The sequence below is a fragment of the Notothenia rossii genome (genome assembly GCF_949606895.1).
Source record: "Notothenia rossii genome assembly, chromosome: 5".
NCBI lineage: Eukaryota > Metazoa > Chordata > Actinopteri > Perciformes > Nototheniidae > Notothenia > Notothenia rossii.
In genome coordinates this window covers 72,005,230-72,023,725 of record NC_136903.1, presented here as the reverse complement: position 1 = coordinate 72,023,725, position 18,496 = coordinate 72,005,230, and the positions used below count along the sequence as shown (strand labels likewise).

At 39.2% G+C, this 18,496-nt stretch overlaps 1 protein-coding gene across 2 annotated transcripts; it reads right to left on the bottom strand.

Annotated features, from left to right (window-relative positions):
- Positions 1-3,896: 3,896 nt before the first annotated feature.
- b4galnt1b (beta-1,4-N-acetyl-galactosaminyl transferase 1b) lies at positions 3,897-17,409 on the bottom strand. Of its 2 annotated transcripts, none has more exons than XM_079681608.1 (12): positions 17,153-17,409; positions 14,942-15,043; positions 12,627-12,849; positions 12,307-12,483; positions 11,510-11,616; positions 9,579-9,616; positions 9,314-9,494; positions 8,533-8,625; positions 8,221-8,408; positions 7,536-7,676; positions 7,134-7,371; positions 3,897-5,744 (listed from the first exon to the last, which is right to left on the bottom strand). In XM_079681608.1, the coding sequence occupies exons 2-12, from the start codon at positions 14,943-14,945 to the stop codon at positions 5,527-5,529; spliced, it is 1,608 nt and encodes a 535-aa protein (XP_079537734.1). In that variant the 5' UTR covers positions 14,946-15,043; positions 17,153-17,409; the 3' UTR covers positions 3,897-5,526. The 2 variants fall into 2 exon arrangements, with proteins under 2 accessions (XP_079537734.1, XP_079537735.1); XM_079681609.1 differs by having other exon boundaries at positions 14,942-15,002.
- Between the last annotated feature and the right edge of the window lie 1,087 nt (positions 17,410-18,496).

Sequence of the window (18,496 nt, the reverse complement as noted above, 5' to 3'; positions counted from 1 at the left end):
GGTACACTTCATAATCCACAGAACACAAAGGTTTGGACCAGATAGAGCTGATTTGTCTATGTCAGCAGCATAACGCAGTTTGTTGTCATGATCAGGGGAATTCATCCACAAAAAACACACTGGATGCTGCAATTGGTCAGAAACCAGAGGAGACTGTGAAGTCCACCGTAGACGGACCACTTTAGGACAAAATGTACTCTCCATTAAAGGCAGCTCATTGTGGAATAACCTCCCAACTGAGTTACGGGATTGTCCCAGTCTCAATAGCTTCAAAGGTCACCTCAAAGAATGGTTGAGAAACAAACATCCGTGCAATCACCGCTAAATGCACTTTAACACAGGGGTATCTTCTCTTGCACTTTATGTATCTCTTGTATCTTCTCTTGCACTTTATATGTCGTTGCTGCTATATTGTATTACCATGTGATAAATACTTGTGTATGTTGCTCTTGCTCTTTTGCACCTTTTGCATATCATGTATTTTGTTTTTGCTATGTTTGTAAAATGTAATTATCTTAAATGTTTTATGTGAGGGACTGCGGATGGAAATGAGCTCAAAGCTAAATCTGGCACTGTTACGCTTGACACATTTGAATGTTTCAAATGTTCATTACTGTGCATTGTCTCTGCCAAATAATCGATTAAATAAATAAAATAAATCACTAATGATGAGGGGAAATTACTCTCCGGTTGCCTTTGTCAAATATCCTGTTGTTGTTTCTGCAAGGTTTTACAAACCAAGTCCATCTAATCTTAAGCCAATGTCATTCAGTCATACAATTTATGGAAAACTGACTGACCTGCTGTTTTATCTTATTCAGTCAGACTTCCACCAGGAGGAGGAAATGGTTTGATCACATATTGCTTATCTGGCTCTTGTCCTCTTTGTGTTCAGGCTGTTTCCATCCTGCTCTAAGAGCAAGTTTAAAGACAGGTTTCACGTTAAGCTTATTCTACAACCACCCATATGGATGTGACAACTCCAAAATTGTATTTCTGTGCAAATGATATTCAAGCAAAACCTTGGAAGTTTGTCTAGTGAACCACTAGTATTATATTAGCATTTGAGAAGCACAAAAATAGTCATTTGTATAGCTTATACATCTTTTATAAGCTGCAATAATCTATATTTTTCTACAAACCAATTCAATTGCTAGATGTAATGTGATAGGCTCACCTACAAGCCAGGTTTCCATCCAAATGTGTCACACATTTTAACAAAGAATATGCAAAATAAAATGCAACTGCTGTTTAATTGGTTGTGTTTTCCTCTCAGGGTGTGACTACCAGGGCAGCTACATTAAATGAGGGTGCTCAATCAAACAACCTGGGTCAGCTGACAGAGAGCGAGCAGTGATGACCTGCGGTGACACAGACTCACTTCACCTTTCTGGAGCAGGAGCCCCTCGGCTGAGGCAGCATCGTTGGATTCACGCTTGTCTCACTGTTTCTCTTCCTCATATTTGATCCCCAATTACTCTCCGATTTTTCTTCTCCACCATGGTTTTGGCTATCCTGGATTTCTTCTTTTATAACACGTTGGTTTGATCGTGTGTTTACTCTGCATGGACACACATGTACAGGCGATGATAACAGATGAGATGTTAAAATATGGTTTTGAAGCATTACAGAGACTGTATATCATATTGTATATGTAGACATTTCTAACTTTTTCCATTGAAAATTAATGGGTGGATTTTTTTGTAATATTTTCACAAGGGACCAATTCCACAAAATTCCCTCTGAGAGTTTAAAACCCTTCACTCTGTCATACTCTGCATCCTGAAGTGACTGAGAGACTGTGGTTTAACTCGGGGGTCTGAATCGGGTCTGTATCTCTGTGGTTCCCTGCAGATTAGCAAATAGCTGTTTTTTCCCCGTTGGTGGGCTATTTTAACCCTGCCATTGTTAAACTGTTATCTGAACGAAACACATTTGCAAACTTACACAAAGCACCCGTCCTAGTCGAGCAGAAAGAGGAAAAGGGGAACAAAGATAAAACAGGTGCTCACCTGTCACTGTCATCATGAATGTAAATAATCTCATGTGGGATCGTATCAATAAAGAGCCTCTGTGCTGTCCCAACACACACAGGGGATGAAAGAGAAATGCTGTTGTCACCATCATTTTTATAAAAACGTTAAGATATTTCAGAGTAACACTTTGTCACACAGTCATGGATGACTGAGACAATGAGACCACTGGCCCCTGGGCTCAGACATGTTAGAGGGACCCCCAACCCTCTGTCAGCACATGGGAGCAAGACCCCCAGACTGTGGTACGTATTTTGAAGTAACTTCTCTTATATATTTGGTTGTTTTGCATCTTTTCTCAGCTTTTTGCATCTTTTATGTTTTTTTTGTTATTAGATTTCGCTGTGTGGTCATTGTGCATCTCTTGGTTCTCTTGGTAGCAAAATGTTTCAAAATGTTTCAAAATGGGTTGTAGTCGTGCAACATTTTGTGTCTTGTGTTGTTTTGCATTTCTTTGTAATCATTTTGCATCTCTTTATGGTCTCTTTTTTCTCCGTCTAGTTATGTTATGTTTTTTATTATTATTGACTCTTCAATAAGAGATTGCCTCGAATAGAGGCTCTGGTTCAGGGTGCATGAAAATGCATTTTGGGGGAATTAATTCTACTGCGATGTGACTTGTGGAATATTCTGCAGGAAACCATGATTTGTATTTACATAGAGATTAGAGCCCGCTGATCTATTTTTTGAATTTCCAATTCTTTTTTTTACAAAGGACTCTTTATTCCAACATACAAGCTATAATCAAAGATTTACACATTATCAGATTAAGAACAGCGAACTGTTGCTAAAGCGTCCTCTAGTGGAGAGATTGAAGATGCTCATGCTTTTTTCTATAAATTAGTTACTCTTTAATCTATCATCATCCTCTTTTATATCATGAATGTTTGTTTGACAGTTGAAATGACAGTTGTGATGACAAACAAAGTTTTATGGTCACGCGGCGGCGGTTGGTGGTCTGACTCTATGACACCTCACGTCCCAAAGGCTCAGTCTTCACACTGTGCTTTGGAGCAGTTTGAGTGTGCTTCCCATGCACACTGACTTTCTTAACACCTCCGCCTTGTCTGCTCTCTTCTGTGCACGGCTCAACACGAAATATGTCCTGTCCTTTTTTCTTAAATTCTCATATCATTTAAATGTTTTTTATATTATACAGTGGGTCAACATGAACGGACCATGGCTGGATAATGGGCAGGGCACAGAGATGTAAGTGGCCTCCAAACCTTTGTTTTTGACTCTTTTGAATGTATTTGTATTTATTGTATTTCTTTGGGGATGTTTGCCACTTGTTTCAGTCATTTCACCTCACCTCATAGTCTCCTGACTCCTTGGGTCCCACATCCTCTGCCTGTGAGGCATCTATCCTTGTGTATCAAACGTATACTGTATGTATAAAGGTATCAAGTAGCACCATTTGGGCTCAGTGTTTTCAGATGCTTCCCTCACAACAACCAACATTTAAATGTTGACCCTGTTCTTATTTTTTACTGACCCTTAAGTGGCTTCCTCTGCTTTAGTTGTCTTACTCTTTTCTATAAAAATATTCACAAAATAATGACTGTGATGAACAAATATATAAACGAAGGACTAAACGATGCAGGAGCCAACTGCTGTATAGACACAGTATATTACTTTTGACTTAAATCACAAACGTAGAATATTAACTGAGTCCTGTAAATATGTCCTAGTCCAACAATTAGAGGATGAACGGTGATGGCAGGAATACAACAATCAATGCTTTTGTTTTGGTTTAGTAATAAGTGTCTACATTTGGAGATGGACAAGGATGCCTTAACGAACCTATGACTTTAATGTAGACTCCCATCCCAACCCCTCAACATAATTTAGGGCAATAAAAGAGGCGTTTCCACAGACATTTTAATATGTCAACAGTCTAAATCAATTTAAAAATGCTCATAATACGTGACCAGACAAATCAACCAGTGGTTTTTGGGTGAAGCAGGCAAGTTACATTTCTGTGTTCACACAATTAATATCACACAAAAAAATGATTCAGCTCAGCTATAGATCTGCCGACAATTACAAATCTTTGAACACACAATCACACAAAAACCTTTAATAATACTGTCACTGATGAAGTTTCACTTTGATTCCCCATACACACAGCTAACTTCAGAAACAAAAATCAATAATAAATAAATATCACTCAAAATTGTTTTAAAATATTCATCTTCAGATAAAAAAAAAAACATCAGGCATAAGTCTCTGGCACCTCTTTGTTAATAACAAATAACTTTTCGAAACTAATTGGTCTTATGAAACAATAAGGTGATACAAGGGCACCATCTAAAGGCCATGGTATAAAACAACATCCCTTCAGGCATGAGGCAAACAGTAACTCTCCAAAGGGTCAGTATAAAAACAGGATTTTCAAGCTTCTCCGTCTCACCTTGACTTTGTCTCACTTTCATGCTCCGGCTACATACTTTCAAGATGTTCATTTATCACCAAACACTGATTAATTCTGTCTCAATGTGCTGTTTTTTTTTCTTTTCTTCACTTATAATAAGAAAAAATAAACATGCACTTTTTCTGTTAGGCAGCGTGTAAAGATGCATTTCCTTTCTTTGCCGTTCAGCAACGTGCATCGGACAGAAGCGCTCCTCTTCTTTAGATGTTAGTCGAGAGTGTCAGACAGCAGAAGACAAAAACACACAACAGAAGGCTGCTCACAGATCAGCTGACACCATAGGTGATGGGACTGAAAGTTTCTCCTCCTCAGACGCAATGAATCGCTCACAAATGACACAGGATTCTGGGTAAAGGGGGCTTAGCAAAACTTTAACACAATGAGATAAAAACACCCGCAAGCCAGCAGCCCAACCTTTGGCAGGACCCGTCAGTGACAGAGCGCAGAAACCACAGGCGGAGAAGTTCTGAATGCATTCTTCATGTGGCGTTGCTGGAAAGGATGCCTACAGTATGTGCTGTGTCTACAGGATTGTCACTTTCTGGCAAGTGTCCCTTTGCTGTCATCCTCAAACGTCTATTGCTTTTCTCAAGCTCAGTCTTTTTTTTGTTGATAGTGCAAATTGAAGGAGGCCACGTAGCTCTGCTCTGCTCATTAGCCTAGAATGACAATGAAGGGACTCAGTCTGGGAATTTGCTACCGGCCAGGTTTCCCCAAAGCTCGGTGTCTGTGTCAGAACAGCTCGAGAATGTAAAACCAAATCAAATGAAATAAGATGATGAACTGGGTCTGGGAAAACAAGATGATTATGTTTGTTTCTACAGGTGACTGTCTAGACATCCTTTTGATATCTGTGTCTTTAATATATACTGTGGATGAGGATATTTTAGCACTGACTGTTTCTCTATGTTGAATCCTGACACTTCTAATAAAGGTTGTTAAGTAAAAAACAAACCAAAAGTGTGTCTAAATCTTGTCTGTCGGGGTGTGGCGGGGGAGGAGAACTTCTTTGGCAACTCATGAAGAGCAGAGGAGCCCTCAGGCTGAAGAACAGAGACACTAATTATGAGTCAAACACTGAAATCGGTTCTTGAAGAACAGCAGGCCGTTTTTCGTGTGTGTGGCGTCAGAGGAGGCCGGCGGGTAGCGAAACTTGGCGTAAGTCTTGTCGCTCTCTGATTGGCTCGTCCAGGGAAGTTTGATTTTGGTGGCATGGTTGACAATGACATCATCACAAGAGCCCACATGGAGAGATCCCAGGCCATCGATGAAAAACTCTGAGAAAAGAAAACAGAAATGATTCAGCCACATGCATTTAAAACATTCAACTCATTTGATTCTGTCTAATTGAATTATCCCTAACGCTTTATATGATGCTCAATCCATAGTGCATTATTACCTGCTTGTATCACTGTATTTTCTAATAAGTATAGTAAACACATATAAGGTTTATAGCAATAATCATCACACAATAAAAAGCACTTTTTTTTTGCAAGGATCATGGCAATACATCATTGTGATATTTGCATAATGGCCTATTTGGCTTTTACATCTATTCCTTATGCAGTACAATCATATAATGCAATGTAAGTATGTTTACTTTATTTCAACATCCTGAAACGTTAATAAGGGAGAAGTGGAAAACTGTATATTAGAGGACTAAATACAAATGTAATTCAATTGTATTTAATGCATTTAGTTTAATTAAATTATAGCAGAGCACTGATTTGGAGATGTTGACTTGAGCTGATTAAACATTTCACACTTTAATTTCTTTGCAACAGTTAATTTGATAATATTTCAATAAGTAAAATGAGATATGAATATTTAAAACATAATTTACCAAAACACTTCATTACAAAGCATTCGTAGATGATTAGGCAGTTAAGTCTCATGGTCTTTAATCAGAACGGTACTGCAGGCTCTCCCTTTGTTTCTTGTGTGCGCCAAGTTCACATTCAGATTGTCTTGATTTCACACCACTGTACGTAACTAACCCTTGCTGGGTTGCTTAAGTATGCACAAGTTAGAAGTAAACCACACATTTCACGCTGTTTGCAGATGTTTACAGCATTCCTTTGCTTGATTTTTTAAATGTGTTTTTAATGGAAAATATGGCCCCAGATTAGCTGCAAACAACTGGAAATAAGGGCAAGCACACACATGAGTGTAGAATTTTGACCCTTCCTTTTTCACACCCTGCTCTGATAAATGACTGTTGTAGGAGCCATTTTATGGGTGTTGTTGGCATGTCAGTTTATTTAATTTATATTTATAGTGCAATACGATTTTGAACACTTGTTGGCGGGGGGTTAGCTGCGCCGGGTGTATAAAAGGGGTCATAGGTGACCGGAAGAGCGAGGACAGAGGAGGAAGAGCATACCGATTCAACCAGCCCGGCAGATGCTCAAGATACAACCATTCACTCTGTGATTAATTGCTAATATAAACCATCAATAAACATCATTCTGAACTGTACTCAAGAACGGAAATCATCTGTTTTTTACTGCGTCTGGATCACTCATTCTCATGTGAAAGTAATGGCAAAAAGGATATAGGATATTGGAACAACGAAATTGCCATTACAACAATGTTATTGTACATTTGAATAGTCAAATAACACTCTTCACTGTTTAATATGAACATTATTCTTCCCCTGTACTCACCCAGGTGAGCGACCCTTGCAAGACGCGGGTCGAAGCCGACCTGCTGCACTTTGTCGGTGCGGGCCAGGAAGAAGTTAATGACCCCGTCAGTCACCACGCAGTTAGGAAAGCCTTGGATGACGTGATGAAACCCTCTCCTCAAGTGTAAACAGTCTCCATCCTCCTCCCCTGACTCAATGGAGATGGTCTGTCTGTAGGTGGCAGTGTAACCTGTGGCCTCCCGCACTGCACCGCCCACCTGGACAAACACACACACACACACACACACACACACACACACACACACACACACACACACACACACACACACACACACACACACACACACACACATTGATGTCACTGAATCAGGAACACAAGCCTGCCACATTCATTTTAAACAAAAGCTTTTTGTTTTCTGACCAGATCCAGAGTGGTTCTCTCTAAGACGTCCACCAGTTTCTCCAGCTTGGTGTTGGATGTGAAGATGAAGTCGTCGTCCACCCACAGCACGTACTTCGTGGTCACCTGAGAGACGGCCAGGTTTCGTCCAGCAAACCAACCCTGTGGCACACGACACAGAGCGTGAATACCAAAAAGGATCAGTGAACACTTTTTTTAAAAGTTGCTCCTTGAAGGACAAAACTATCCACATAAAAAAACTGCTATAACAGAGTTATATATTAATATCATTTGACCTTATTACTGAGTTAAATTATTTATTTAACTTCCATCCAAATTGTAAAACTAAACTCTAGGGGAATCTTTTCTTGATTCTTGAAGATATGAATGCATTGCATAAAATACATAATACAGCAGCAATGTCCCTGTTGGAAGCCGATAAAATAACATATATTTGGGTTTCAATAGAACAATTCTGTCCTAAATGAGTGTCTGTGAGTTAGCTAATATAGGAGCTCAGATAGATATTCAGAAATGTAAATAAACAAAATCCTTCTCACACCCTTTTTTCCCATTTCTTTGTCACATTTGTCATATGCACATCTAATGTGATTGATAGATACTCATTTAAAACCCCCATATGTCCCTAGCGCAGGACAAGGGTTACACATCCATGGTTACAAGCCTTCACTATGAGTCTCCCTACCTTTCCAAAAGGCATGATGTAATGTTCGATGTAAGGCCCAGAAATAGTTTGGGGGTTTTCGCTGTCATCAGCGATCACTATGGTGACGGTAGGATAGTATCTCCTCACGCTGTCGATGAGATTTTGAAGCTTTTCATATCGCAGGAAAGTCTTTGTAGCTATGGTAACAAGGGAACTGACGTTGTACTCTGCAGAGAAGGAAGATGAAACTATCGTTAGAGGAAAGTGAGCTTTTTTATTTTTAGTAAATGAAGATATGTTATTACTGTAAGGCTTATTGTTCAGTGGTTAGATAAAGGCGTTGTGTTTTACCTCCTTTGGATCCTGTGTTATACAGTTTGGGAGTCACCCCGTGTTGAATCTTGATACTGAAGCTTGCTTGATGCCCCTCCGTCTCCAACTGAACTAATAGACACAACAAAAACACATTTAATTTGTGTGATAGGATCTTACTGGGGCGAACCGCTCTGCATTTGTTAATGGAATAGGGCTGTTCATTCAAAATGCTGAATGCAAAGTGCTTTATTAAAGAAATAATAACAACAATGTTAAAATAATATTAAAATAAATACAGAACAAGATAAAACATCTACTGTGATCCTAATGAAATTCCCTTGAACTAAAGCTGATAAGAAATTCAAATAGGTTAAAATAAAAAAAATTCAAAAGAAAATTAAAAGTGTAAAATAAAAGAAAAAAAGAAAAAATACAGTAAAACATGGACAATGATACCAGTGAGAATTGAAAGTTAACCCAAATTAAAAGCCATATTAAAAAGATAGGTTTTTAATTTGCTTTTAAACATTTCATGGGAGTTTGCTGTTCTAAGATCCATGGGGAGATCTTTTGTGTGGTACCCTTGGAATTTCTAAAGCAGGGCAGTGGAGGATCTAAGGGTTCTTGTTGGAACATCTTGTTGATGCTAAATTAAGCCAACTAGCTTACATGTACTGACAAGAGAATATCAACTCTTCTGATCATCTAAAAGGTTGTTTTGGGGAGCTTTTATTTATGCAAAGCAATAGTCTAAAAGGATGTTAAGGCACATTTTGCGGGGAAAAAAAGCACTGAAATACTGAACGTTTGTTCTCACCTGTGTCTGCCGTGCTGGGGTTGAACAGTGTGTTTGTGTAGGTGACAAACTGCAGCTGTCGGTTCAGGTTTGGCAGCAGGCTGCTGGACAGAGTCATGTGCATCTCGCTATCACCTTTGATTTTCACCCCGTCCACCTCTGCTGCCACATTTAGCGTTCCGAGCATGGCAGTGAAGTTTATCTGCAGCGAGATGGAAAAATGGTGAGTGGATTAAAAGCAAAGCAGATATCTAAAGTATGTCAAAGTAAAAATAGAAATACATACCGAGTAGTGGTCTCGGGGAAGGTCGTGTAAGGCCAAGCCTGAAAGTATTATTATAACAGTTGACAGGCTATGTTACTACAGCCTTTAAGACACAGTTAATGCACAAACTGTCTGCAGAATTTAAAATAGGCTCTGTGTGTTTCCTAATACTAAAAACGAACTGTTCTATTTGTGTTAAACCTGTTAACGATGCTTCTTATGTTATGCAGATAAGTGGAGTCCATATCCAATCTATTTGTGCACACAGCACTGGTCACACATGAGCCATCTCCAGGTTTAGATATTTTTAGCTGTAGTAGCTTAGTGACCAATGCCTAAATTAAAGGTCACCTATGATGCTAAATCCACTTGTTCCTGTCTTTTGTACATCAATGTGTGTCCCCTCTGTGTTAAGCGATTCGGAAAGTTTCCGGAAATAAGATTCTCTTTCTTTTTGTCCTGATCCATTTATATAAAAACTAGGGCCGGGACTCGATTAAAAAAATTAATCTAATTAATTAGAGGCTTTGTAATTAATTAATCGAAATTAATCGCATTTTTAATCACATATAAATATTTGACCTGAGAACACTGAGAAGCAATTTTTTTCACATGGATTTTAGTATACCATTGAATAATGACTGAATACATAAGCTTAAGCAACAAAACATTGTTTATTTTTTTCAAGGTGGTACTTAACCAAGACCAACAGAAAAGTGCAATTTTTGCCATAAAGTGTAGCAATAGCATATTTAGGAATATAGTACATTTCAGAGATTCAGGTAGCCTATAGGTAGGTAGACCTTCTGTAAACTATAACACTTTGTTTTGTAAGTAAAATACAATACTTTCAAGTACATTCAGAACATTGGAAACCCTGACTATTAGAAAACATCTCTCTGTTGCTTCAGAGGCCATAACAGACTTTGTTGATTTACCAACAGTTGATTTAAAAAATCTAATCAATTTCAGTCCAACTCTCTCAATACCCTTGGCCAAAACAATAAACAGTTCAACATAAAGTGCCAGTTGCACCAACAACATAATAAATATTTCAACATAAAGTGTACCATTTAAAATAAAATAAAAAAGTGCCAGTGATTGACCTCAATCCCTCCTATTCTTCCAATATCCTGATGAAAAATAAAATCTCTCTGTTGCATAGGCCACTGTTTGATCAACGCGAATTGGGTGTGGGTCCTTGTACTCCGAGTCCGGCTAACGTCCACAATAGCTTCCACGCTAGCTGGTATATGTTTTGCATTGAGGTGACACTTGAGGCTTGATGTGCTGCGGTGATATGCGAATTCCTTTTTGCATAATTTGCAAACAACCGTGCTCTTATTGACGCTTCCATCCGTCCGTTTTTAAAACAAAATGTCCCATCCACGGGGCCAACCAAAGCGGTCTCATCAGCTTCTTCGTTCATGTTTGACTATTGTTCACTGTGGTTTGTTGTTGTCTGAAGTCATGAACGTTAGTTGGTGCTCCAGTATAATCGGTACCCCTGAATCTCATCCAGTGAGAAACGTTCCGCGGTGCAAAAATAAGTGCGATTAAAATGCGTTAATTTTTGTGTAATTAATTAATCTTAATTAACGCGTGAAAGGCCCGGCCCTAATAAAAACGTTTCAGAAAATGAGCTGATCACATTTTCATTTCATTCGAATTTAGAATCAGAATCAGCACTTTTGAAACAGGGTTGAAACAGAGGGGTTTATGGGATGCTACAAAGTATGATCTGTTTGGTTTTTTGAGCCAAACCCTTCAGAGACATGTTTTGTATACATCTGAGACCTATACTATATTGTTGAAAAAGAGTGCAATAGGGGACCTTTAAATAATCTAATCTAAAACCGCAACATCTGTTTTAACTGTTGAACAGCAATCTAGTTGACCAAATAGTCATGTTCAAATGTGTGTCCCACTCTCAGGTCTGTCTGAAGTCTTACCTGGGATGATGATTGTTCTTAGGGGACGAAGCTCCACCCCCTGCGTTGGATACTGTAAGGGATTGTTAGCCTCTGCAATAATGAGAACATCTGCAGGTGTCTGAGACCTAAGGGGAGAAAAGATCATCACCAGGATGCTCCCTGCAGCACACACACAACTAACATCAGCAAGCATGGAACAACTACGCTCAAAATGCAGTGAGTGTTTTTTGCTCTACGAAAACACATTGAAGAGAGAATTCAATAGCAGCTTCTGAAAAACTTGGGATTATTCTCAGTTGAAATAACTAAAATACATTACCATGACACCTTCCCTGGTTAGTTTGATTACATTTAAGACAATAACATTTTTGTAAACAGGTTTCCTAAGATTTTATGTTTACATATGCAATGAGTCAACAGCCTATTAAATATGTACTCATTTTCATACTTTTTCCCGTACAGATATCTGAACAATGGCTAAAGCCAGGTTCAAAATAGTTGTTTCCTTTTGTGGGCATATTAGAGTCAAATATTTTTACCGGGAGGTTTCTTTTATATCTCTTTGTATCACGTCATGAATCAGGAAATACGGCAAACAGACACTAACAAAAATATAATGGTACATGGACACACCCCTCTTTGAAAAGATTAATTATACAGATTGTAATGATACCAAACTACTAGTTAAGTAGAAAGACAACATTTTGAGTAGGTTGCTTTCTTTCTGAAATACTGCTCGCAATAACTACCCCAATAAGATGATTCTCCATCATTATCCTGCTTGTTCATCAACAATATTTGACATCTCTGCTTACCTCTTCTGGAAACTCTTGTACTCTTTGGCCCGTCTCCTCTTCATCTCCTCCAGGTCAGAGGCTTCGAAGGCGGTGTGCAGCGGGTGAGCCGACACCCGCGGGAACAAGAGCTGGGCGAAGGGCAGGTTCACTCCTCCACTCTCACCCTCACATATGCATCCGTTACGCGCCAACAAGCTGGATGGATCATTGGAGATACATGCATGTGAGGAAATCATGTTTAACTGACCTCTGTTGTGCTCAGGACTTTGAATAAGTAAAAAATAACAGGATAGATAGATGGATAGATAGATAGATAGATTTGAAAAAGAATGAATTACCTTGCCACATTGTCCCTCACATGAAAGGGGATGTTGCCTAGTCGGTGGTCTGGTTCTGGGAGCCTCTCCTCTAGATGCCTCTCCAAAATTGACCCCGATCGCTGCCACACATCCACAGTGGTGTAAGCCCGAGTGGGCCACGAATGAATGAGGGCCAGCACCAGCACCACAGACACCAGGATAGCAAGCAACACCGTCTTTCTCAGGGAGCGCATCCTGAAACCTGAAGCAAAAATGTGCATGTTGAAATTCCTCCTGCGCACACAAAAAGATCTACTTTATAGTTCAGGTAATGTGATGCTCCAAAGATTCAAAGGCTTTATTGTCATATGCACAGACATCTTAAGTCCCAGGCTCCTCCAACAATGCAACATAAATATATCTAAGACATAAAACGATAAAACAAATTTAAAAAACAACTAAAATATTGCAAGGAGAAACAGAAAAAAAATAGTGCAAGATTATGTTGCAGGATCAATTGTGCAAGTAATGTAAAAAAAATAAAAATAAGCTAAATGTTGCAGAAAATGTTGTAAGTTAGCAAGTAGCGTCATTTTAAATCAAGTAGATATCTTCCAAAGTAAGTCATTGTCACGATCCTAATGTTATGTCACGTTTTTAGTTTAGTCTGTCTTGTTTTGGGTGTTATTTTGTAATTCTGTTTGTCTCTTTTCTTCCTTCCTGTGTTTTTCCTCCTGTGTCTGATTGTCTAAATGTGTTCACCTTTTGCCCTTGTCTTTCTACCTCCCCTGCCCAGCTGTTTCTTGTCCCGTGATTACCCCTCTCTGTATTTAGTCTTTTCCTGTGTTCCCCTGTCGGTTCATTGTTTGTCTTCCCTTCACGCTACGCTTCATGTTTGTCTCTCCGGTCTTCCTCCATGTTTCTCATGGTCAGATTTTGTGTTGTTGTTTCCTGTGCTACCGTTTCAAGTTATGCCATGTTTTGTTTATCAGCTTTTAAATAAAGCTCGCTTTTTGTTTCTAGACCTTTTTCCGTTTTTGTAGTCTGCATTTGGGTCCTACCTTTTCCGCGATCTTAACAGTGATTCTAACAGTTAACTGTTAACATTAACCAGTTCAAGAGGAAATACAGAGAAATTATTTTCTCAAGATACAGGGATGGGGAAGGTGTTTGACTGTGTATGTGTATATGTGTGAGTATGTAGGTGTGCATATGTATGTGTGCATATATGTATGTATGTATGTGTATGTATTTGTGTATATGTATAAATGTTAATCAACAGATAAAGCCGATTTAATAATAATGCATAAAAAGGATAATTATTGCAGATTACAAATTATAAATAAATCATTCAGTTATACTTCTTCTCACTCCTTTTCGAACATTAGAGGTGGCACTGTTTATGTTGCTAATGCGTTTGTTGTAAATGTCATTTTCTATTTTGATTTGTTTTACATGACTATGCACTGCAACATTTGTTTTGTTTTTGTAATTTTACTTGTTCGAAATAAAAATGTATCAAACAGTCATCTCAGCACATAAAGACTGTGTGGGGAAACAGGAAAAGATTTTTTTTTAAAAAGAGAATCTTGATTGTGTCCCCCATCTTGAATACTGTATGAAGAAAGCCAGACAGACTGGAACAGTGCAGCTCTGGCTCCAGAGACACAGAACATTCCTCAGATTCTGTGTGGTATACATTAATGGAACCACCTGGGGGTGAATGGGAAAAGGATTTTGAAGCATGCATTAACTAAAGCACTGCACTCTAGCTGGTATCTATCAGTGTGGCTCTGTGGTGTCATAAAACCTTCCGGCATCTAAAGTGCGGTCAGAACGAGAACCAACAATCAGATTGATGATTTAGCTTCTAAATGAAGATTAACCAGCTAGCTCAGTATACGTTGTTACAGTACACTAGAATTAGCATTTTATAGTGATAGATAGTTAAAACAAAACACATTTACATTCACAAGGTCCTCTATCCCTGGCCGTGTCTGCTTACTTACCAGAACACAATGTGCTCTTTTAATATGATCCAGATGTGATGAACAAAAGTGTGTGTTTGTGTGTGTGGGTGGGACATTAACATAATGACAATCTCAGCTCAGAAAGATCCTGTATAATGGTTTCTCTGTGTGACCTAAATTGCTCTTTGCAAACTCCAGAGACAATTTCTTGTTAACTGTTTGAAGGGACAACTTACTGTAAACCCCTGAAACAAGTGTTTAAACATTTTAATTTGTATACAGCACCATTTGTGGACCAAAAATATAATATGCAGAATTAGTATATTACTTGACTTCTCTTCCCTTCAGCCCAGCATGTGTGTTTTAATAAGTATGAATATTTACCCATCAGCCTCTATCCAGTCAGTGAAAGGGCATACTCCGTAGGAACCTGCATCTCCAGAAACTATGTAAATAGTCACAGAAATTAGTTAGCACCTTCCCCATCTGAAAACAAAAATGGTAAAGAAACATTATTATAATATACAGTATAGCGAATCATCAGTAGCCCATTCGCTCTTGACTTATGGCCAAAAACCTCCCAGTGACCTTGATCAGTTCATAACTGAGTCTTGTGCCAATTTGAAGAAATTCCCTCATGGTGCTCCTGAAATATCCTGTCACAGAAAGGGGACAGATGTGAGGTCACAGTGACCTTTTAACACCAAGTTTGTATCAGTTAATTCTTAGTCTTGTATGGCCAGACCAATCTCCACAGTCCTGCAGCCATAATCACTCTGGCACACACATTTTATTTACTTAAATCAATCACATCGTCTTTGGGAGGACTAAGCAAAGACTCAGAAATAGATATCATAGATAGTGGAAGGAAAGGATGTCCAAGTAGATGTTTGTGGCACATCTCAAGAAATTCCCTCCTGAGTTATCCGGTTGACAATAATGGGACTGACAAGTAAGCATTGTATGAAAACTGCATGAGGCAATTTCATCGTCACTTAGAAACCCAGGCTAGCAGCCATATGGTGCTTCATTAGCTAGTTGAGTGGTCCTACAGCCCTCAGGGGAAATTCAGCAGGGTTTGGGGGTCGACTGTTTTAGGTTTGTTGTAGGTAAAATCAATACGATATGATCACAAGAAGAAGCCAAACAGCCTGCTGCTGTGGCCCTGTTCTCTTATCCCTCAGAGGAAATGTTTAATCTTCAAGTCCTTTTTAAAACGTTTCTTCCTGTTGTATTGTTGATGGAGGATACACCATGTTGGCCTTGGATAACCTATGTTTCTTATATTAAACTAACTACTGCCACTTCTCTCACCGGGTCGACTCAGAAAAGGGTGACATTTAGACATGTGATACTTCAGGCAGCAATTTGCATGTGGATCTTTTCATGTATTTCTATAAAGGATGTCTTAAAGTGGAAATGTTCATTCAATAGCATAGGATTATAGAGTACTATTATTCACTATCTAATCAGACTATTAGACTCAGGATTCCTTCTCTTGCCGAGATACATTGCATGCTACAGTATAGTGATAGTCTTATCTTAGCCAACACATTAAACAGAGAACTGTACATGAACATGAAATAAAAATGATTAATTGAAACCATACAAACCCACAAATATGCTTCACATACTGTAAATCCTCAAATGTGCAAAATGTAATAAGTGAGTGCTTAAAACAAACCATTCAAATGCTGATTGGTGTAAGAAGATTTACATGATCACAATCAGACCACACAATTCATAAAGAAACTGAACCACAGAATAAAAGGAAGCATTTGAGGGAATTATTAAAGGAGCATCATCAGCAATCGTTTTTTTTTTTCAACGTTAACCTTGATTTATTTTCTGTGAAGCTAAATGTAACCACGCACATGTAGCTCTTACTGGCATTACCTAGCACAGCACAGCTGATGACTGGCTGTTAAGAAAACACCCTTAACATTCGGTAACCGGACGATTAAGGGAGGTGAGCCATAACATAAGTCACGAGGAAATGTCCAGAGGCCGATCAGAATAAACGTACATTAGTTGCAGTGCTGCTTTTAATTAACCTAAAAACGAGCCTCTGAGGACAGCTGTAGACATGCTCGAGCTCAGAGCTCTGGGGGTCCCTCCCAAAACGCGCGTGACAGATGTGTTGCCTCATTCGGATTCTGAATATTAAATCACCGCATTTTATTCTGCATGATCAACATCCCCTTACTGACCTGCATTCTTACATATAAGAAGAAATGCCAAAGTAATGCGATGACCTGTCCAGCATTAATAAATTGCTGCAGATATCATACGATCTTTCAGACAGGCCTATTATCCTGCCTTACCGTGAATACGACTGCAGGGAAAAAACCGTGCACTTAAGGTTCCTTGATGTGTCTTTCGATTACATTCCTTTGTGTGCTAAATCATATCTCCTCCGAAACGCAGATCACATTGCTTTCATGCAAGTGTTCACGGTTTTCTTTCCTTCTCATGTTTTTGCCTTGTATAGAAACAGTCACCGAGACGGAAATGCCGACAAAAATAATGTCCCGAAAACAGACATATAGGCCAATTACCGTTATTCCGGTCAAATCCTGAGAACATGGAGCTCACCTCAGTTCAACGACGCAACCTGTTAGTTTCTCCTCCAGTCTGCACGGAGGTCGTCCCTGTGAACGTGTATCTCTGTGGTCTGGAAAATGTGATTAGATGTGGTAAAATGGTGCAGCCAGGAGATAAATAATGCGGCCGCACATCGCAGCACTACAGGCTGTGGACCGACGCTCCCCTGCAGCAGCAGCAGCAGCAGCACGGCGGACCGGCGCACCTCAACACTCAGCGGTCAATCCGCGAGCAGCAGCTTCATCATGGAGCTCCGACATGTGACCGCAACGACCACACTCCACACATTGTGTACACAATCATGCACAGTCTCAGCAAAGTCATGCATGCTATTTTGGAAATGTTTTTTCCAAAAGCATACCAGCTCACCAATTCAACAATAGTGTATACATGTGGGTGTGTGTGTCGTGAATAAAGGCATGTGTTTAGTGTGTTTGACTGAAAACTCATCTCTTTCGACTCCACTTCGAGCAATAAAATGAAAAAACAAACAAAATAAAAAGCACTTAGATACTAGTAGTAACCAAGCACTTACACACTAACAAAGCACTACTAAAGGACTGATTTATCTAAAGCCAGTTGAGTAGCACTTAAAATGGTTCGGCTCTATGAAACCTGATGTACTTATATGATTCTGTTTTCTTCAAGTTTGTATCTTCTTGGTCGAATGCACTTATTGTAAGTCGCTTAGGATAAAAGTGTCAGCTAAATTAAATGTAATGTAATGTTTGTCTTTGTATTTCTGGTATGTGTGGGAATGTGTGAGTGCATTTTTTTGACAGCCTGGCTCCATATTGGCTATATTATCCCTTTCATACATAGAGGTCACTACAGTGGACAGCTATTCAAAAGGTGTTTTCGCATTGTTTTTTTTTGCATAGTTGCACCATGAGCCACTACATAGGACCCTATTGTATCATCCCATACACTGCCACTCAGTGCCAAGTCAGTGTAAGTGCATGATACATGTCTCTAAACCAAGATGGACGACAGAAAGCCACATGGACCAAGTCACCCATCTATATCTTGCCAATCCTTTTATGGAAAGCGTCCCCTGCAGGTATAAAAAATGTGGTGACATCAAGTAACAACTAAGGAATCATATAATTCATACATTATCAAAGTATTGATTTTATGTTTGCAGGAAATCATGATTAACCACCTGTCCACTACAGTGGACGTCATGGATCACTGGCTATATTTCAACTACAATTAATACTGGTATTGCTGCTGCTGTACCCAGGGCCGTCCCTCCCTACAGGCAGATCATGCAGACTGTGTGGGGCCTCACCTTGTGGAGGGGGCCACACCTTGCGAAGGGGGGCCTCATCTGAG